This window comes from Heteronotia binoei, chromosome 17, assembly GCF_032191835.1.
Source record: "Heteronotia binoei isolate CCM8104 ecotype False Entrance Well chromosome 17, APGP_CSIRO_Hbin_v1, whole genome shotgun sequence".
Taxonomy (NCBI): Eukaryota; Metazoa; Chordata; class Lepidosauria; order Squamata; family Gekkonidae; genus Heteronotia; species Heteronotia binoei.
In genome coordinates, this window is record NC_083239.1 from 33788905 (window position 1) to 33811076 (window position 22172).

Consider the following 22172-nt stretch of genomic DNA (forward strand, 5'->3'; position numbering starts at 1 on the left):
GTACTTCTTCACCCAAAGGGTGATTAACATGTGGAATTCACTGCCACAGGAGGTGGTGGCGGCCACAAGTATAGCCGCCTTCAAGAAGGGTTTAGATAAAAATATGGAGCACAGGTCCATCAGTGGCTATTAGCCACAGTGTATGTGTGTATATAAAATTTTTTGCCACTGTGTGACACAGAGTGTTGGACTTGATGGGCCGTTGGCCTGATCCAACATGGCTTCTCTTATGTTCTTATGTTCATCCCCTGCTGTTTCCTGCTGGGAAAAGCCAGCCTAAGGTGCTTTTTAGGGAGAGACGGTGACATGGCGCATGCCTTTGCCTTTATCTATATCCTGCTTTTCTCCCCACAGTTGGGACCCAAAGCAGCTTAAAATGTTCCTCCTCTCCTCCATTTTCTCACAACAACCCTGTGAGGTAGGTACAGTTCCCAGGTCAGACTCAGGAAATATCTGGAGGTTTTGGGGGTGGAGCCGGAAGTAAGGTTGTGACAAGTGCAATTTAACTCTGAAGGGAGTTCTGGCCATCACATTAAATGCCATCCCTGCATTGGAAGTAAAGGAGTATGGGGTACCTTCTTTGGGAGCTCATAGAATTGGACCCCCTGGTCCAAGCTTTTTTGAAACTGCGGTCGGGTTGTTTTTTGAGGAGAGGTACCAGATGCTATGCTGAAAAATTGGTGCCTCTACCTCAAAAAAATACTCCCCAGAGCCTCAGATACCCATGGATTGATTCTCCATTATACCTTATGGGGACTGGTCTCTATAGGGTTCAATGGAGTGCTCTGCAAATATTTCCTTCCCCCTCCCACACACACTTTCTGAGAACCCTGAAGCAAGGGGAGGGCCTCCAAATCAGGGCATCCCTTCCCCCCAACTGGGGCTTGGCAATTAAAGGCAAGCCAGGTTAACAGTTTGTGACAGGCTCAAGGTCACCGAGTGAGCTTCCGCAGTAGAAGTGAGGATTCGAACCTGGGTCATCCAGGGCCCTAGCCCACCACTCTGTCCACTACAAAACACTGGTGCAGCCCTACCCCGGAATTGCGCCGGCTGAAACAAGGCCTTAGACGGCTAGAGAGGCAATGGCGACGTACCCGCGACGAAGCGACTAGAACATCTTATAGGAAGTTTATGAAGTCCTATGAGATGGCAATCAAGGCCGCAAAGAAAACATACTTTGCGACCAAGATTGCATCTGCAAATTCGCGCCCAGCTCAATTATTTAGAATAATTCGGAATCTCACTTCATTGCCACAGGGCAACCCAAAAGCTAAGGAATTGGATAGGCTGTGAGGCTTTTGCGAAATTTTTTGCAGATAAGGTCCAATCGCTCCGCCACGACTGCCCCACCAATTTAGATGCAGTAAGTGAACTTGAGGCCCAATGCGTGTCTTCTGATTTAATCTTGGACTGCTTCGACCTACTCAGCTTGGAGGAAGTTGACAGAATTCTTGGCACTGCACGATCCACAACTTGTGACCGGGACCCTTGCCCCTCCTGGTTAATTAAGGCCTGCCAGGAGGAACTGAAATGTCCTATACGGGACATTATAAATCGATCCCTTTCGGAGGGTGTTTTCCCAACATCCCTGAAGGAGGCAGTGGTCCGCCCTCTCTTGAAAAAAGTTACATCAGACCCGTCCGTATTGGCACATTATCGGCCGGTCTCAAACTTGCCCTTTTTGGGCAAAATTATAGAGAGGGCTGTGGCATTGCAGTTGCAGGACTTTCTGGAGGACACTTCCACCTTGGACCCATGCCAGTCCGGCTTTCGCCCAGGCCATGGGACAGAAACAGTCTTGGTCGCCCTCATAGATGACCTCCGACGGCAACTGGACCGGGGCGGCTCGGCAGTACTGCTGCTGCTCGATCTGTCGGCCGCGTTCGACATGGTCGACCATCGGCTGCTAACCCGCCGCCTCGCCGACGCAGGAATTCGGGGGCTAGCCTTACAGTGGCTCTCCTCCTTCCTTGAAAATCGGGGACAAAGGGTGGCAGTTGGGGGGAAGCTGTCTCAGAGACACCCTCTTCATTGTGGGGTGCCTCAGGGGGCAGTTCTCTCCCCGATATTGTTTAATATCTTTATGCGCCCCCTTGCCCAGATTGCACGGAGGTATGGGCTCGGCTGTCATCAGTACGCTGATGATACCCAGCTCTATCTATTGATGGAAGGCCGGACTGGCGATGTCCCTATAAATTTGGACCGGGCGCTACAAGCCGTGGCTGGCTGGCTCAGGCTGAGTGGGCTGAAGTTGAATCCAACGAAGACTGAGGTCCTTTGCGTGGGCCGAGACGGACCGGGAGGGGAGATCATTCTGCCGGCTTTTGACGGTGCGCCACTGATACCAGTGCGCAGGGTCAAGAGCTTGGGGGTGCTACTGGAATCCTCGCTATCAATGGAGGCCCAGATAGCTGCCACCGCAAGATCCGCCTTCTTCCATCTCAAGAGGGCGAGGCAGTTGGCTCCCTTTTTGGAACGCGACGACCTAGCAACTGTGATCCACGCAACGGTCACCTCAAGATTAGACTACTGCAACGCCCTCTACATGGGGCTGCCCTTGTGTCGAACACGGAGACTTTAGGTAGTGCAGAATGCGGCGGCCAGGCTGCTGGTGGGACTACCTAGACGGGAACACGTGCGGCCTGTGCTGCGGGATCTGCATTGGCTGCCGGTCGTCTACCGTGTTCGTTATAAGGTGCTGGTTATCACCTTTAAAGCCCTATATGGTCGAGGACTTGCCTACCTCAGGGACCGCCTCTCCCCATATATTCCCCAGAGAGCACTAAGATCCAGCTCCCAAAACCTCCTACAAATCCCTGGGCCAAGAGAGGCCAGACTGAAGATAACCCGGGAGCAAGCCTTTTCACTAATGGCCCCTTGTTGGTGGAACCAACTTCCAGAGATGGTGCGAGCCCTGCGGGACTTGAACCAGTTCCGCAGGGCTTGCAAAACCTCTCTTTTTCAGCTTGCATTTAAAACAGGACCAGACCAAACTAATTAATTATTGTAACTTTAGCCACCTTATGTATAATTGAAACTGATGTATGACAATGTGTAATCTGTGACTGATAGAGGTACAGCACCTATTTCTATCTATTTTTATATCTTTATATTTTTATTTTTAAACTTTAACTAATTTATGTAATTGAGCCATTTTAAATTATTGTTTATCTGTTTTAACCAAATCATGGCTTGCCATGTCTGTGAGCCGCCCTGAGCCCGCCTTTTGGCGGGGGAGGGCGGAATATAAGAATAAAATTTACTTTACTTTACTTACTTACTTTTACCTCGTCAGACCTCAGCAAAGACAGTGCTTGGAAGGGAAAGCACCAAGGAAGACTCTGCAGAGGAAGGCAACAGCAAACCAGCTCTGCTTCTCAATTCCCTCGATAAAATCCCTTGCTGGGGTCACCATAAGTCAGCTGTGACTTGACGGCACACGTCTATGGAAGGTGCTTTTTATTCTCAATGGGGGGAAGCCTACATGGACAAAAGCTCAGAAGTGGGTTTGTCAAAATCTTACCTGAACAATAACATTTTAAATTGAATTTTTACTAGCAGCAGCATAAGCTGCTATCGCTTCTAGGTGGAAACGTAACTCACCACCATCAATTTCTTTATGGTTTGATAATATCTAGAGATTTTTTTTTTTTTGTTATGGAAAAGATTTTGTACCGTAATCAACACAGAGGAACTGCTGAGCGTAATTCTGACTTTTCAGCAATTTGGCTGCTTTTGTTAAATTATATGGTTTTAACGGATGAAGTCCCGAGTCATGTATATCCCACAGATCTCCTGCAACTGTAATCTGATTATTATATTAGTCGCTTATCTTACAATTCTGTGTTTGGTTTTGAGCTTACCCATATTGTGCTTATTTGTCTGGATAATGTATTTATTTTTGCAAAATAAACCCAAAAAAAAGAAGTGGGTTTGTTTAGGAAAAAAAACAGCAGGGCATGAAAGAGTTAACAGCTCACCTCCTTGATAAAGCAGTTTGGGCAAACCCAGTTTGCAAAAGGGCCCTGAACGTCTTAGCGACAAAGGCAGGCTTATGGCCCAGTGGCAGGCAATCTGCTTTGCACGCAGAAGGTTCCAGGTTTGGCCTGCAGCTAGGATCAGACAGCTGGTGATGTGAAGGTCTCCGAGACCCCCCACCCCCCAACAGAGCTGCTGGCAGTCAGAGCAAACAATAGCGGCCTCAGGAGGTCTGACTTGGGAGATTCTGATGGGGTTGTACCTTCCACCGGCCAGAGTTGGCTCCTTGCCAGCTCCTTGGCAAAAGACAGTTGTTCTCCTTGAATATGGCAAGCCTTTATTTTGAGGAGCTGATTTCTCTCTCTTTCTCTCCCTCTCTATGGAAAGCTTGTTTGGCAGGAAGGTCTTGAATTCCCTTCCCTGGAGAGGAGATAACGGAAAATCGCTATTGGACACAAGTTACGTCTCTGCGGAGAGCCGAAGGCAGAGTCTGTAAGGTCATTACAGCTTTCAGCGTTCCTGGAGGGGAAAGATGGGTAAACAAAACCGGGCTTCGGTCTAGTTCACTGGGATGATTTGGTTCCAATTAATTGCCTCCGGACTCGATCAGGAGGAACGTGGCTCAGTCAGAACAGCAACATTTCTACCCGCAGCCTCAAAACTGAGGTTTCTAGGAACTCCGGCTTGTTGACTAAAAAGAGATAAATCCATCTACAATTAATTGCTTGGAGTGCTGTGGTTTCAATCCTGTTTCAACGCTGGCTTTGCATGTTGCAAGAACCGACTTGGGGGAAAAACAATTGACAGGTTAATTCCCAGGGGCCACCTCTAGCTCTTCTGTGCTCCCCAAAAATGAAGGAAAAGGAGGCCATGCCCTTGAGAACGTACAAAGTGCTTTCCCTCACTATCGCCTAACCACAGGCTGTGTCAAAACACGAGGCACTGCTGGAAAGGTCTTCTGAGACAAACGGGCTGATAACAGACGGCCATTTTGGGGTGGCTTGCAGCTGCTCCAAAGAAAGCCGGCCGAAAGAGGAGCGCCCTGGTGCTTCCGGATGGCGCTGGAAGAAGGGGTGGGCCTTGGGCAGCTGGGGAGCGTGTGGAACGCTCACACATCCCACTAGCGGCTCCCTGGACACTTATAAGGTGCTCTCCGGGCTTCCAGACAGCCGGCCGCCACCTCAGAGCCGCCCCAGTGAAAAGGGACCACTTTCCAAGTGGTTCCTTTTTGAGGCGGTTGGAGCATCTCTCAGGACGGGATAAGTGTGGGACGGGGGCGGCCAGCAGATGTTGCCATGTGGCCGGTTTTTTTGGGGTCGACTTCAGAGGCATCTCTGAGTCGACCCAAAGTGCCGGTCTGTAATCAGCCATAATAACCTTATTATTTCCAAGGAAGAAAATAAGAAGGAAGGAAAGAGCCAGAGCTTCCTTTGAAGCAAGCTCTCCCTTCCACTCTTCCTCCCCAAGGGAGGAGCCTCAGACAATGGAAAAAACAGAGGCTTTGCTCTGCAGCTTCTGTGCGACTGAGCAAGCCTGGCAAAGCAAGCTGTGAGGCAAAAGGAAGCAAGAGAGAGGGAGAAGGAAGCAGATGACGGCCAGTTGTTCAGGGGCCTGATAAGAGCCCTCAAGGGGCCTGATTTGGCCCCCCGGGCTGCATGTTTGACACCCCTGTAGAGTTTCCAAGGCGAGAGACTTCAGAGGTGATTTGCATAAGCAGCCCTGGGGGTCCTTGGTGGTCTCCCATCCAAGTATTAATCAGGGTTGATCCTGTCTCAGATGTGAAAAGATTGGGCCGTCCAGATCAGAGCAATGCAAACGGCTCCTAGAGGATTTTTTTCTTTTTTGCCATCTCAACCTGTATAATGAGATTACAGCCCATATATATGTCCCTTGGTAGAGAATACGGTGAACATCAAAGCTCTACTGGATCTGACCACTGGGTCGTTCCGCTGAACATCCCGTTTCCTCGCAGTGACCAATCACATCTCTCTCCCTCCCCCATCCCAGGAAGGTTTAAAAGCAGAGACCAAGGCCTCCCCTGGGTTGCCACTTGCAGCAGCCAGCATATTTGGGTGCGAGAATTATCCCATTTAAAAAAATCAGGCAGCAGCCAGGATAACATATGCTAAGTACTGGAAGAGGACTAAAATGCCCTCAAAAGAAAAACTTCCGGAAAAAAATACTAGAAACAGCAGAAATGGACATTTTTAACTGATATCCTGAAAGAAATATAGCTATAAAGGAACTCTGGATAAAGGAGATATAAAGGAACTCTGGATACCGTTATATGAATGGATTAAAACAAACTACTGAATACAGCACTATGTGCATTATGATACGTTTTAGACTCCTAGAGCAACTTGACTGTAGTTACAACCAATAATCATATTATGGTAATAGATGGTTTAAAAAGAACGATGGTAACAGATTTACAGACATTACGATTGACAATGAGATTGAAATTGAAACAGTAGAAATGTTTGTTATGGATTTTAAACTTTTATTTCCCTTTTCCCTACTCTTCCCTTGTATCCCCTTTCGAAACCTAATAAATATTATTGAAACTGAGAAAAACCAGGCAGTGGAAGGGTGAAAGAAAGGGGTGGGATTAGCTAAACCCAAATTTGCCACTTAAATCCATCTTTGCCAGCTTGCCCCATTCAAATCCTTCCTGTCCCGCTGCTCTATTAAGGACAAAGGCACTATCAGCTGACGCCACTCTGTTATATTTCCAAATCTGAGAGGCCTTTAAAGACTTCAAGTGGCTTTGAGGTGGGGGCAGGGGATCCCCCAGTTTGGAGGCCCTCCCCCAACTTCAGGGTCATCAGAAAGCAAGGGGGGGGAAATGTCTGCTGGGCACTCCATTATTCCTTATGGAGACAGATTCCCACAGGGCATAATGGAAAACTGATCTGCGAGTATCTGGGGTGGGGGACTATTTTTTGAGGTAGAGGCACCAAAACTGTAGCATAGCATCTGGTGCCTCTCCTCAAAACACCCTCCAAGTTTCAACAAGATTGGACCAATTCTATGAGCCCCCAAATAAGGTGCCCCTATCCTTCCTTCTCTAATGGAGGGAAGGCATTTAAAAGGTGTGCGGTCCCTTTAAATGTGATGGCCAGAACTCCCTTTGGAGTTCAGTTATGCTTGTCACAGCCTTCCTGCTGGCTCCACCCCTAATGCCTCCTGACTCCACCCGAATAGTCCTCAGATATTTCTTGAATTGGACCTGGCAACCCTCCTTTGAGACTGCACAAAACCTGGAGGAGGATCCTGCCTTCCACGGAGAAGCTCAGGGAGAGAAGGAAGAGCCTCCATTTGGCCAAGCCTCCACAGTCGACCTGAGCCAAAGCCATGAAAATTTAATGCCCAGAAATGGGCTGACCATTAGTTTTTAAGCAGCCCTGAAAAAAAAAAATCCAGATGATTCCTCAGCTTAACAGCTCTGACTGTACGCAGAAGGTAATCGTATACCTGGGCAGTGTTCGCCAAAGAGCCATGATATGCCATTTTTCCTTTTGAACCGAACTAAATATTGAAGCCTATAGGGGAGTGGAAAGGTAACAGCATGTTACGGTGTCACAAATTTAAGACCGATCTGAGTTTATTTTGCTCTTCTACCAAGCAGCTCAGGAACATGTATCTGATATCCCTTTTCCTCATTTTTCCCTCACGACAACCCTGCAAGGTAGGTTATGCTGAGAGAAAGGGACTGGCCTACAGTCACCCAGCAAGAACCAATGCAAGGTAGTGAAGAGAGTCAGAAGTATATGAAGCGGCAGGGGTGGAATTCTAGCAGGAGCTCCTTTGCATATTAGGCCACACACCCCTGATGTAAACAATCCTCCAAGAGCTTACAGTAGCCCCTGGAATAAGAGCCTTGTAAGCTCTTGAAGGATTGGCTACATCAGGGTTGTGTGGCCTAATATGCAAAGGAGCTCCTGCTAGAATTCCAGCCATGTGAAGTGGCCTTATACAAAGTCAGGCGATTGGTCCACCTGGGTGCCTGTATTGTCTACTCCAACTGGCAGCAGCTCTCCAGTGTTTTCAGGTCAAAGTCTTTAACTAGGCCTAGCTTCAGGACTTAGACAGCTGTTACAAAGGAAACTAGACTATCGTATAGTGGATTTGTCTCTCAGTTGCTACTAGCCACACTGGCTGCACAGAACCTCCATGAGACAGGAAACCTAGGTCTTAATTCAGTCCAGGAGGATGCATTGTCTTGAGTTTCATTCCAGGAGGATGCATTGTCTTGAGTTTCATTCCAGGAGGATGCATTGTCTTGAGTTTCATTATCAGTTGCATTTCAGCAGGCTATCTTCTCTGCACCAGCTGCTGTGAGAAGCAGCAGACTTACATCTGTGTGCTTGTTTGTGGGTTTCTTTGCTACCCCACAAGGGTACGGTGCTTTGTGGCCTGATCCAGCAGCATTCTTGTTATGTCTGGACAAACAGAACTTGGCATCTGGGGTGCCACCCCGCAGAGCCATTGGGGACCACTTAGTGGTAGGTCATTAAGCTACTGAAGAGCAAGAGTCAACCTTAAAGATTAACAAAATTTACCACCTTAGGAGCTTAACGATTAACGAAATTTGTGGCAGTGCATGAACTTTTGTAAGTCACTGCTCACTTCTTCAGATACAGCTAGAATGTGAGTCCAACTGTCCTATACTATTAAGAATGGAGTGATTTCAGATGCTGAATGTCATTAGCAGACAAATGACAATAGTAGGTGATTAGGTGTGAGATGCAGAGGGATAGCAGGCGTGGAGAAATCAGCATTAGTAATGAGACAGGAAACCTAGGTCTCAATTCAGTCCAGGAGGATGCATTGTCTTGAGCTGCATTATCAGTTGCAATTCAGCAGTTATTGAGGTTTTGATACATAACACTGCAGCGTATGACTCACTTGAGTGTGGATTTTGGGTATTCACTTTGCATCAAGGAAGCAACAATGGACCGATTGCTGGGAAAATCATACTTTCCCAGCTGCAGCGATCGACTCAAGCTCCTCCTCCAAGCAGCCGTCCCCATTTTTAATCCACACAACAAACCTGCAGGGTGGGTTAGACTGAGAGCCACAGAGAGAGAAACCAGCCCAGGGTCACCCAGCAAACTTCACAGCAGCATCGGGACTGGAACCCAGGCTTCCCCAATTCTAGTCTAACCATTACATCACATTGGATCAACATCCTGCAAAGAACCATTCCAACTTGCAGAAGAGATGCGGTTGTTTATTCAGTGCCCAAAGCACACATCAGAGACAAAGGACGGATCAGAGAGGGCCACACCCAATACAAATATCTGGGAAAGCAGACGGAAGTTACCATTTGTATGTCATTTGCACAGAACACAGCATAAGGTATTCCACAGCCCCTGAATGTGCTAATTTTAGCCAGTAACATTTCGGTTTTGGATGTATTAATCCCAAATGCCTTTTTAAAAATTAATCTAGGGTTAGCATATAATCAGTGGAATGGGTCAGATGGTTGTTTCCACGAAGGAAACAGAGTTGTCATTCATTGCACTGTTTCTTGCATGCATTACCTTGTTTGGACTGTGTTTCCCTCCCCTGTTTTATCATCCAGTGGCTGCTTTGTTTACCTTCTACTGCTTTGCTTTATTGAATTATGGTGTTTTTCCCCCTAAACAGGCTTAGATCTTCTTGAGAAACAGCAGACTATACAGTAAAGTGAATTAATTAATATAAATCACAGCAACACCCCAGAGACATTAAGTGTGTCGAAGGAAAGTACCTCTGAACATGTGCAGAGCCTAGTCTCTGATCACACAGCCACTACACCCAGCCTCCGTTTTCCTGAGATTAGGAGCAAGGAGGGAAGAAGAAGATGATGTTGGATTTATATCCCGCCCTACACTCTGAAACTCAGAGTGGCTCAAAATCGCCTTTATCTTCCTCCCCCACAACAGACACCCTGCAAGGCGGGTGGGGCTGAGAGAGCTCTCCCAGAAGTTGCCCTTTCAAGGACAACTCCTGCAAGAGCTACGGCTGATCCAAGGCCATTCCAGCAGGTGCAAGTGGAGCAGTGGGGAATGAAACCCGGTTCTCCCAGATAAGAGTCGGCACACTAAACCTCTACACCAAACTGGCTCTCTGCAAAAGAGATCTGGAAAAGATTTGAGCTGCAGGGAAGGTTCCCCTCCCCCCACCTTGTTCAGACATTGTCACCAATTGTCACTCACAATTCAGGCCAGCTAGAATATGTGCATGCATGCCTAAAGAGATGGCTTTTTTTTTTTTTAAGCACCGTTTTGTTTGCAAACTGAAAGCCAGAGAGCCAGCCTGGTGTCAGGGTGAGAGCATCAGACTAGCGAGCAACGCTCACCAGGGCTTTTTTTTGTAGCAGGAACTCCTTTGAATATTAGGCCACACACCCCCTGATATAGCCAATCCTCCAAGAGCTTACAGGGCTCTTAGTACAGGGCCTACTGTAAGCTCCAGGAGGATTGGCTACATCAGGGAGGTGTGGCCTAATATGCAAAGGATTCCTGCTACAAAAAAAGCCCCGACTGCCGCTCACACATTTTTGTCTCAGCTCAGGAATGGTCGCCCCAGAGCAAACTCATTTATCCAGTAGCCAAATCTCTCACTCACAACTTTCATGCCAATAGCTCACAAAGTACAATTTTTGCTCTCAAACTTCACAGTTTAGAGGGAGTATTGCTAGGGAGTTTCAGGTTCAAATCCCTTTCCTGCTGTGAACGTTTGCTGGGTGACCTTGCGCCAGTCTCTTGCTCTCAGCCTAACCTGTCTTCCCGGGCTGCTGTTGCAAGGATTAAGCGGAGGAGGGAGAACAACGTATGCCATTTTGGGTGCCCACTGGGCAGAATGGCAAGGTATAAATGAAAAGTATTAACTTTTAGCTTATTTATTATGATGCTTTTCAAGAGTTGGAAGTTGCCGCCAGACCCTCTGAGCGAGCAGCAACTAAAAAAACCCCCAATCAATAAATAAAGCAAATAAAAGTCATCATTTTCTACCACAAGGGAGGGTACAAAGATGTGGGAACACCATCTAACAAGGGAGATAGATAGACTTTATTTACGGCAAAAGCCAACGTCTTAAAGAAAAAGGAAAACTATACATATCCATAAGATATCTATAAAAGATGATAAAAGTATTATAATATAATTAACATTGAAAAATATGCAGCAATGGCCATTAAAACAAATGTACTCCGGCATTTTAGGCTACTAGTAATTTTCTTGTCCTAAAGGCGAACCAACCAAATTTAGCTATTTTAAGAGTAACTGCAGGATATTTGCCCTCCGAGAGTTCTTTAAGTTGACATCTTTTTTGACTGCTAGTAGGGGGAGTAATCATGGAAGGCAGGAGGGATTCCCTATGCTTACTGTACACCTTGCAATCATAAAAGACAAGAACTAATGACTCGATGCCATCATTACAGCAAGGGCATATATGAGCTTCATAGGGGATTGTCCTATATCTACCCGCCATAACTGCAGAAGTCCGTGTGCATTTTGCACTGACAATGTTGCACGAAAAACTGGCTTCTCCAGCCTAGCATCTTGCTTCCAACAGTGCATGGCCAGATGCCCCTGCTTGGGAAGCTTACAAGACAACAAAAAAGGAGCAGTCCTCCCTCGCTGTTTGTTTCTACTGTTCACCCTTCAAAGCTATACAGCCCCTGAACACGAAGGCTCCATCTAGGTCAAAGACAGATAGTGGGAAAGAGGGCAGGAAGGGCTGCATCAGTGCTTAGTTCCCGCCGCCCTTTCTTACATGTTTAAGGAAATGCTGATTGCCACTTTGGGGTCAGACAGCAATTTTTCTCCAAGGCAGTTTAGCCAGGGATCCTGAAGGGAGGGGGTGGGGTTTGCCATCTTCTGGGCATGGAGCAGGTGTCACTAAGGGGGTGGGGGTGGAGGAAGATATTTGTGGATTTCCTGCATTGTGCGTGGGGCTGGACTAGATGAACCTGGAGATCCCTTTCAACTCTATGATTTCCCTACATTTTGCCTCATCAAACAAGGAAACAACCATCAAAGCCCATCGCCACCACTTCTCACATCACATTTAATCACCCCTTATTTGAATGCACTTAAATGGTATTTTGAAGTATTTATATTCCATCTCTCCAAACTAATATCTGGGAAGCCCTGCAGTCAGCAATTGCTCAAGTGCCAACCACCATCCCCTTTACCTTGCAAAGCAACATACGACAGTCAACAGAGGCCACCAGTGAAATGTGAGCGGTGTGAAAAGGAGGGTTCAAATCCACAGAATTCCTAGCATGTGAGTGGAAAACTTTAAAAATGTGTACACTTCTATGCGGTGGTAGTAAATAAACATTTGGGGCAAACCATGGAAGGCAGTTTATGATACCATATTCTTGAACACGGTACAGAGCAGGCATGGCCAAAAATGGTTAACATAAGAGCCACTTAAAATAAATGTCCAGTGTTTGAGAGTTGCAAGACATGAACATGAGAGGGAGGGAGGAAAACAGATGAGGAAGGGAAGGAGAGGTGGAAAGAAAGCAACTTTAAATGCAATTTTCAAGCCAGCCAGTGGAGATTGCATTTAAAGTTGCTTTCTTTCCACTTCTCTTTCCCTCCCTCATCTATTTTCCTTCCTTCCTTCCTCCAAGCCACTGGCTGGCTTGGAGAAGTGAATTAAAGAGACAAATGCTTTCTCCCAGGTGATGGGAGCTTCGAGAGCCACACAATATGTGTGAAAGAGTCATATGTGGCTCACGAGCCATAGTTTGGCGACCCCAGCATAGAGTTAAATTAGGATCTGGGAGACCCAGATTCGAATCTTCCACTCTGCCACAGTGACCTTGGGCCAGTTGCTCTCTGTCAGCCTAATCTGCCTTGCAGGGTTGTTGTTGCATAGATAAAATGGGGCAGAGAGAGAACAACGTTGCAACCCTCTCTGGGTCCCCATCAGGCAGAAAAATGGGCTCGATTCTAAAAAGCAGCTGAATTGTTTGGTTTTGCCTTCTCTCCCCACTTTTCAGAGCTTGCATTTTATGTATGGAAAATATCCCTTCCTCAACCTTTCTAAGCTTTTAAGTCAACTCGCAGACAGATCGGCTTGCAGTTCCAGAAAGGAGCAGAGCTTGCCCCATACTGAGCTTCCACTCAATGCCCCGCCCACCTGCACTTGGGACCCACACTTCAGGGCCACAAAAGGAGGCCAGAAGCCAGGAACACCCTGCAGTGTAGCCTCTTTGGTGGCCAAGAAAAGACACCCCCTTCTAAGGCTTGTTCTTCAACAACCTTGCTCCATAGAAGTCTACGGCCAATTAATCAAGACAGGATTATAAAAACGACAAGATTTTTTTAAAAAAAATCCATTGTGTTTCCTATTGACTTGCCTAGCGAGTGTTAGAGAGAGTTGAAGCTAATTTCCAGAGCGTTAGGAATCCTAAAGAAAAAGATGCTTGGAATTTCTTAACCAGAGCCCCTTCCATGGAAAAAATACCATTCGTAGTGATTGTTATAGAATATACATACACATGCCGTGTCAACTGAGAGATGCTGCTTGAAGTGACAAAACACACAAGGCAGCCAGCCTAGATTAGACCCTCACGCCAATCTGCTGTGTACTTTCCAGAATGCAGAGAACAGCTTTCTTCCATCTGGGAAGTGCCCAGATCCTTTGGCTGAGGTTGCAAATAGACATTCGTCTAATCACCTATGGCGAGTCGAAATGAACTGAGGGGCAACCAAGTGGGAAGCTTTTGTAAACGGAAAAATCATAGAATCAGAGCATTGGAAGGGGCCATACAAACCGTCCAGTCCAACCCCCTGCTCAATGCAGGGTCAGCCTACAGCATCCCGGACAAGTGTTCGTCCAGCTGCTGCTTCACAATTGCCAGCGAGGCAGAGCTCACCTTGGTAACCGATTCTACTGTTGAACAACTCTTACTGTAAGAAAAATTCTTCCTAATATCCAGTCGATACCTTCCCACCCTTAATTTAAACCTATCATTACGAGTCCTCTCCTCTGTTGCCAACAGGAACAGATGAGATCCCTGCCGTCTTCTAAGTGTCAGCCCTTTAGAGAGAAATCCAGTCTCCCCTCAACCTCCTTTTCTCCAGACTGAAACTTCTCAAGTCCCTCAGCCTTGTCCTCCAGGCCCCTGATCATCCTCCTTGCTCTCCTCTGCACCCACTCCATTCTGCCCACATCCTTCTTGAAGTGAGGCTTTGAGATCTGTAACTTTTTTCATTGTTGTCTGATTCGTTGAGGGTGGGGGTGGGGTTTGACTATATAAGCCTGAGGGCATCTCCAGTTTATGTGGAAGTCCTGACTGGACACACAGGCTGATCCACAGCTCTCATTACGATAGGCAGCAAAGCGGAAGTACCCACGAGTATGCCGGAGAACAGGCCCCAGGGGGAATTGATGCTGACTGCAGAAGACTCAGCAAAAGTCACAGCCTTCCTCCTCCTTCAGTTTATTGTATATCCGACCTTTCTCCTCAATGCTGACCCAAAGCAGCTGACGTCATTCTGCTCTCCTCCATTCTATCCTCACAACAACCCTGTGAGGTAGATTAAGCCGAATACATGATTGGCCCAAGGTCATCCCACACGTTTCCTTGGGACCTATGGTTGCCAGCTGTGGGTTGGGAAATACCCGGAGATTTGGGGGGAGAAGATGGATCTTAGCAGAGTATAATGCCATACAATCCACCCCCCAAAGAGGCCATTTTCTCCAGGGGAACCGGTCTTGTAGTAGTTGGGGATCTCCAGGTGCCATCTGGAGGTTAGTAACCCTATTTATGCAGACTGGGGATTCAATCCTGGGACTCCCAGATAACCTATGCAAGATCAGAACTTGGGACTGAGGAAAGCATCTTGACCCAGAGGCTCCTTTTTAGGTTATGAAATCAAGTTCTTCCTCCTGGGAAGGGCCACGGCTTCTGTCTCGAGTTCAAATCCTCCTCCTAAAGGGCCACCATCTTCAGAGTCACCCCTTCCCACAAAATATGACTTGGGAGTTGCAACACAGGGAAGGCACCGCTAAGACATCCTTGACCCCCTCTGAGAGCAAAAAGAAAACCCAGACATGGATTACAGGAACCCGGGGATGGATAGTGTTGAGGCTTTTTTAAAAAAATGTGGATATGGATTCTCAGAGATGCCGGACTCGGGCAAACCTGGACTCTGCTGCCCACACACATTCCTAGGCCCCAGGACTGCCTTCTCTACCTGCAAACCCTAAGAAGCCAAGGAAAGACCCAGAACTGGATTTCTGGGATTCCCATGTCAGCTGCGACTTGATGACATCTTCCACCCTCACCAGTGGGAACGAAGTGGGTGGGTGGGGGGACCCGGGAGTAGACACTGGGCCTTTTTTTTGCTAGGTGTCCTCAAGCCTGCAGAGAGTGAGAAGGAGCTGAAGTTGCCAAGCAAGCCCCATTTGCAGGCCCCGAAGGGGAAATCTTAGCTTTCCTGGGAAGGGAGCTGGCTTCTGCCTCGAGTTCAAATCCAAGGCAGTAAAAATAAAGTCCCGGAAGCGGATTTGTTGTCGTTGTTTTTAAGGCCGTGGATCGGACTCTGGGAGCAGGCCAGAAGGACCAAGGGAGACACAACACTGTTCGGAGTCGTTTCCTCCCGCCTGAAGGGGGGGGGGCTGTTTCCTCTCTCCCCCAACTCTTGTCTAAACCCGAGCTCTCGTCGGGTTTCACCTCCCCGCCCCGGTCCCACTTAAAGCCTCCCTCTCCCCATTTTTTCCCCTGTAACTCACCTAGGGTAAGGCAGACCAAGAGGGGAGCAGGGTGCAACAAGGTGGCCATGGTGGTTGGTCCAGATCCAGGGTGCGCGCCCCTATCTCGGCGCGGGGCGGGGGGTGGGTGCCCACTCTGGGGGCCGATCCCGCAGCTCTGTCCCTTCGGAGCCCCTCCTGCTGCGGTCAACAGACAGACGATCCTTGGGAAGAAGCTTCCAGGGAGAGGGTATTTATAGCGCGGGGCTCAACGCCGGCCCCAGCAGCCCCGAGCGCCTTGGAATGTCCCAGCCGGATGAGCTTGGCCCTGCCTCGGATAGCTGATCCCTCCCGGGCCGGGAGCGAGCTACAGCGGCGGCAGGGGGCGCGCCGCGGCCAGTTGCCCCGACGGGAGGCCCGTGCGCCCCGCTGCTGGGCTGGGAGCGAAAGAGCGCGGAGAAGCCGAAGAGGCGGCGGGCTGGAGGAGCCATAAAAGTTGGGGAGGGCCCGGAAAGAGTCTGGGGGAACGCGGGGGGGCGGCCCTTCTCCACGCCGAACCACGAAGAAGCGCCCTGGCGCCGACGGTGCAACGGGGCCGGCGGAACCTCCCTCCACGTGGGACCCGAGGCGCGGTGCCTTTCCACCCCGACCCCCAAAGCGCTGAGGATTTCGGGGTTTCCGAAGCCCTCCAAGAGGTCTTGGCTTCACCGGCGCCCTTGGATCACGCGGAGCATCTTCGGCACGGCTTTTTCCCTCCGCAGAGGGCAAATCAAAAACACAAAAACCCCAAAGCTTCAGCAAAAATCCGATTGGCAACGCGTCTTCCGTGCGCGCTAGGAGGAGCTAGCCGCCTCCCCGCGTGAGTGCCTGCCCGGGACTCCAGAGGGCCGGAGCCATGGCGAGAGGACTGGTGCGCCGGCTGCAGGGCTCGGGACGGCGGCGAGGGGCAGGGAAGCTGGGCTCGTGGACAGGAGAGGCAGCAGAGGCGGGCTGCAGCTTGGAAAAAGGAAGATCCGGGCCGGCTGCGGCGGGGAGCTGCCCGGCTGACCTCCCTCCGACCCGAGCTGGGGGCTGCGACGCGCCGACCTGTCCCCCCCCCCCCTCTCCGCCTCGCCTGCCTCCCCCCCCTCCGGCGGCGCGCACTGCTGCGGCAGAGCTGGGGCTCGCCGGAGAGGGCGGCTGGGAATGAATCAAAGCGTGCGCCACGCCGAGGGGGAGGAGGAAGGCGCAGCGAAACTTGATGCATTGCAGCAGCGGCCGAAGCGGCGGCGGCACCAGGCGAGGAGAGAAGAGCAGGGGAGGGGAGGGACCCCTGGGCTGGGGGGGAGAGGCGGCAGGCCCCACGTGGGTCGTGAAGGCCAGGCGGGCCACAGGCGCCCTCTGCCCCAAATCGCGACCCAGGCGGCGAGAGAAAAAAGCCGGCGGGGCGTGGGGAGGCTCTGGGAAGGCCGGGGGATGCGTCACGCTCGCTCTGCAGTGGCGCCGGGCGCCGAAGGGGCCGCTCGAGGAGCCAGGTGGCCTCCCAGTCCCGCCCGCTGGGCTTCAAGACCGCGGATGCGCTCCGAGGCACACGGAAGCTCCGGCTGTTCGGGAGCCGTGCCAGCCGGCGTATGTAGCAAGGATGCTTTCTGCACATGGGCAGGAGCGCTCTCGCCCCGTGGTCTTCCTCTGTGTCGCTGGCGCGGGATGTACTTTCCCGCCTCACGACAGCCCCGGGAGGTAGGTTAGAGTGGGAGGGGGCGATTGGGTCAAAGTCACCCGGAAAGTTTCACGACTAGCAGGGATTTGGACCGGGGTCTTCCCCCTCCCCTTCCCGCCCAGGCTTCTAGCAAACAATTCTATTGGCAGCGACAAAGACTGAGCCTTAACTCTCTCTTCCCCCAATAGTCTCCTTTCCTGCGCTCTCCTAGTAAAACAAAGCAGGAGTCAAGGAGCAGCTTTAAGACCAACAAAGTTTTATTCAGAATGTAAGCTTTCGTGTGCATGCACACTTCAGACGAGGAATGAGGTACAGTGAGCAGAGCTACATATAGCTTGTGGGGTTTAGAATGCAAATTTGCATTCTATATGTAGCTCTGCTTACTGTACCTCATTCCTCCTCTGAAGAAATGTGCATGCACACGAAAGCTTATTCTGAATAAAACTTCGTTGGTCTTAAAGGTGCTACTTGACTCCTGCTTTGTTTTACAGCTTCAGACCAACACGGCTACCCACCTCGATCTATCCCTTAGTAAAAGAGAAGGGAGAAATCACACCTGTCCTTGGAATTCAGTTTGTGGCTACTTTTTGGTGAGTCATGGAATGGCACTTTGTACATGCACAGAGGCAAGCAGTTGAGGTGCTGAGAACAGGTTCTCGCTTTCAAAGCATGGAAAACACAGGGGTTGCAATTAGCTCTGATCCTAAACAAAATTACCTGCCTGGTCTCCCAGATCCTAAATATTGAAAGCAGAGGGGACTGCAGTAGTGCACATTTACCCAGAAGTAACATCTTTAATTCACTAGATGTGCTTTATCAGCCTTGCATTTACAGTGAGGAGTGATCTGAAGCAGATCTACTCAGAAGTAAGCCCCATGTTCTTCAGTGGAGCTTACTCCCTGGAAAAACACTTTTTGAATTTCAGTCTTAAAGCTTTTAAGGATCACTTGAGAGCAGTGATTCAGGAGATCCAGTTGCAGCTTTAAAGCTAAGTAATGCTTTTTGTTTGCAGAACACGGAGCCATTACCTGCTTCATTCGTACATTCATTCATTCTGGGATATTATTTGCCTGCCTGTTTTGCCCATGAAAGATGCAAAGTGACTGAGGATAAGACATCAGAGGCTGTGTGGCTTTACAAGGGAGCAGCTAATAGCTAAAGCAGCCTTCGCAGATTAAGAAATAGTCTTTCAAAGTTCAACTGAATGTATGTAGTATTGTTCTCTGTGGAAACCCTCTTGCGTAAGGAGGCAATTTTAAGATAGAGGAGGTAGCAGTGTTAGTCTGTAGCAGCAGAAAAGAACAAGAGTCCAGTAGCCCCTTAAAAATGAACAAAATGTGTGGCAGCGTATGAGTTTTCATGAGCCACTGCTCCTGTCTTCAGATATAGCAAAAATGTGAGCTCCTTTGTTTTTATAATCTTAAGAGTTGAGTGATTTCAGATTCTGAATGACAATGGGGAGGGATGGCGCAGTGGCAGAGCATCTGCTTGGTAAGTGTAAGGTCCCAGGTTCAATCCCTGGCATCTCCAACTAGAAGATGATGATGAAGATATTGGATTTATATCCCGCCCTCCACTCCGAAGAGTCTCAGAACAGCTCACAATCTCCTTTACCTTCCTCCCCCACAACAGACACCCTGTGAGGTGGGTAGGGCTGGAGAGGGCTCTTACAAGATTTAAGAGGTTTACAAGATAATGCATGGGATGGAGAAAGTAGAGAAAGAAGTACTTTTCTCCCTTTCTCACAATACAAGAACTCGTGGGCATTCGATGAAATTGCTGAGCAGACAGGTTAAAACGGATAAAAGGAAGTACTTCTTCACCCAAAGGGTGATTAACATGTGGAATTCACTGCCACAGGAGGTGGTGGCGGCCACAAGTATAGCCACCTTCAAGAAGGGTTTAGATAAAAATATGGAGCACAGGTCCATCAGTGGCTATTAGCCACAGTGTATGTGTGTATATAAAATTTTTTGCCACTGTGTGACACAGAGTGTTGGACTTGATGGGCCGTTGGCCTGATCCAACATGGCTTCTCTTATGTTCTTATGCCCTTTCAAGGACAACCTCTGCCAGAGCTATGGCTGACCCAAGGCCATTCCAGCAGGTACAAGTGGAGAAGTGGGGAATCAAACCCGGCTCTCCCAGATAAGAGTCTGCACACTTAACCACTACACCAAACTGGCTCTCCTAAAAAGGGTCCAGGCAAGTAGGTGTGAAAAACCTCAGCTTGAGACCCTGGAGAGCCGCTGCCAATCTGAGTAGACAATACTGACTTTGATGGACCAAGGGTCTGGTTCGGTATAAGGCAGCTTCATATGTTAACTGCAGGTGAGATTGGATTAGGTGTGAGATGCAGAGGGGTAATAAAGGTAAAGTTAGCCCCCTGTGCAAGCACCAGTCATTTCCGACTCTGGGGTGACATCGCATCGCAATGTTTTCAGACTTTTTATGGGGTGGTTTGCCATTGCCTTCCGTGAAGAAATCAGCATTGGTCATGAGACAGGAAACCTAGGTCTCAATTCAGTCCAGGAGGTTATGCAATATTAAGTCCTGATCCCAATGGCTCAGACTAGCCTAATCTGGTCAGAAGCCAAACAGGGTCAGTTCTGGTTACTACTTGGATGGGAGACCACCAAGAAAGTCCAGGGTCACTACACAGGGGAAAGCGACGGCAAAAAACCTCTGCAGGCTCTTGCCTTAAGTCTACAGTCATCACAAGTAGGGGGTGACTTGACAACACTTACCTGCACTACAATACAATCTTGTTTGGGGTGGCTTAAAACTCTGAATTGCCCCCTCCCCCCACACTGCCTGATCCAGTAACAAATTTTAATCTACGTCCGTGGAAAGACTAAGCCAACAAATGGATCAAGACTGATTTGTCCGTAATGCACAAGGAAGCGCTCCTGTAGAGCCACTGACAAGCTCTATATACTTTTCTGCTCTTTCCCTTTTTGTTCCCCACCTTCGAACCCTTAGGGGTGTTCTGATTGCCAGCCCAGGGTAGAGGTTTGAGTCTCAGACTGGGTCCAGGTTCACATCTCTGTTCTGCCATGGAAGCTCCCCGGGTGACCTTGGCCCAAGCACACACCATCGGCCTAGCCTGCCTTACAAGGTTGTTCTGTAGATGAGAGGAGAACAAAAGCTGCTTTGGGGCCCACTTGGGATGAAAAACGGGGGGTGCTAATGAAGTAAATAATTTCCCGGTCCCTCTTTTTGTTTTTATCAGTTGGATCTGGTCATGGAGTCTAATAAAACTGAAGCTGAATTCTGTTCCTATTTTTTTTCGGGGCCGGGGGGGGGCGAAGTGTAGATAGGCCTGTCCTCCTGCTTGGCAGCTCATGCTCCCTCCCCGCCCCTTGAGAGCAGCAATCAAAGTTTGGGCGGAGAGCGTTGGCTCCAGGAGCTTCCCTGGCAGAGTGCCCTGTGCCATTTGTCACTGTGCAGATGAGTGATTAGTGCGGCATGCGGGGGTGGGGGGAGAGCGCAAGTAATAGTGGAAGGTTAGGCCCAGCTTTGAGGGTTCCGCCGCTATTAGCCCTCGATCGCTTTACAGAGAATTATCGGGCCTTATACTGAAACTGACCCTTGGTCCATCCAAGTCAGTTCTGTCTGCTCAGGCTGGCAGTGGCCTCGTCTGAGCTTTCTAAGACGGCAGATGCCGGGGATAGAACCTGGGACCTTCTGCATGCTGAGCAGATGCTGTACCCACTGAGCCACGGCCCTTCCCCTTAACAGGAAATGAACATCCCTCATCCTGAGGAGATGATGATGATGATGATACTGGATTTATATCCTGCCCTCCACTTTGAATCCCAGAGCAGCTCACAATCTCCTTTATCTTCCTCCCCTACAACAGACAGCCTGTGAGGTGGGTGGGGCTGGAGAGGGCTCTCACAGCAGCTGTTCTTTCAAGGGCAACCTCTGCCAGAGCTATGGCTGACCCAAGGCCATTCCAGCAGGTGCAAGTGGAGGAGTGGGGAATCAAACCCAGTTCTCCCAGACACTTAACCACAGCAAACTGGCTCTCGTGACATCATGAGAGTGATGTATCATGGTCCTTACTGTGTGGTGTGTCTTGAAGCTTCCCTCTGAGGTAGCGGTCTTTCACATCGCCTACTACGAGCTGCTAGATTCTCTCTTTTTTTGCTGGGAATGCCAAACAGAGGCTCTGCCCGGAGCCACAGCTCCTCCTGTGTGATGTTTGGCTTTTGTTACACAAAACAAAAGCGAGCTGCCCTACAAAGCTACAGACTGCGATATATGTATGCGTGTGGGTTTAACAAGTCCTTAGTTAACAACTTGTTTTAGATGTGAATTCCCTGGGTGGCCTCAGACATAAGAGTGGGCTGCCAGTTAAATGCTGTCAACCTTCGCCAGGCAAAGAGACCGCTTACTCACCGCTGTCAAATGAGGTCCTTTAAGAAGCATTGGTGCAGAAGCCGGAGTATAGAGGTATCGGCAGCGCCACTGAACTCACAAAGCTGCTTTCTACAGAGCCAGTCTTTCAAGGGCATTATCACCTGCTTTGACCAGCAGCCGCTCTTTGGGGTCTCAGACCTTTTGCACCACTTACTGATATTTTAAGTGGAGATGCCAGGGATTGATCTTGAGACCTTCTGTACGCCAGTCACAGGCTGTTCCTCTGAGCCACAGCCTCACCGCTGTACTAGGACCTGAGAGACTCAAGTTATAAGCCGCTTTGCATTCCCACTAGGGAGAAAAGTATTTCTTTTTCAAAAAACGCTTGACATACTGAAGGGTGCAATTAGGTAAGATCTGGTCTTTT

General features: G+C 49.2%; 1 protein-coding gene across 2 annotated transcripts in view; it reads right to left on the reverse strand.

Annotated features, from left to right (window-relative positions):
• The window catches only part of SCN1B (sodium voltage-gated channel beta subunit 1), a 41457-nt gene extending 25638 nt beyond the window's left edge, over positions 1–15819 (reverse strand). For both annotated transcript variants that reach the window (XM_060258590.1, XM_060258591.1), the window contains exon 1: positions 15724–15819. In XM_060258590.1, the coding sequence (XP_060114573.1) occupies positions 15724–15772 (49 nt within the window). In that variant the 5' untranslated portion in view covers positions 15773–15819. The remainder of the gene's footprint in view (positions 1–15723) is intronic.
• Positions 15820–22172: the final 6353 nt, after the last annotated feature.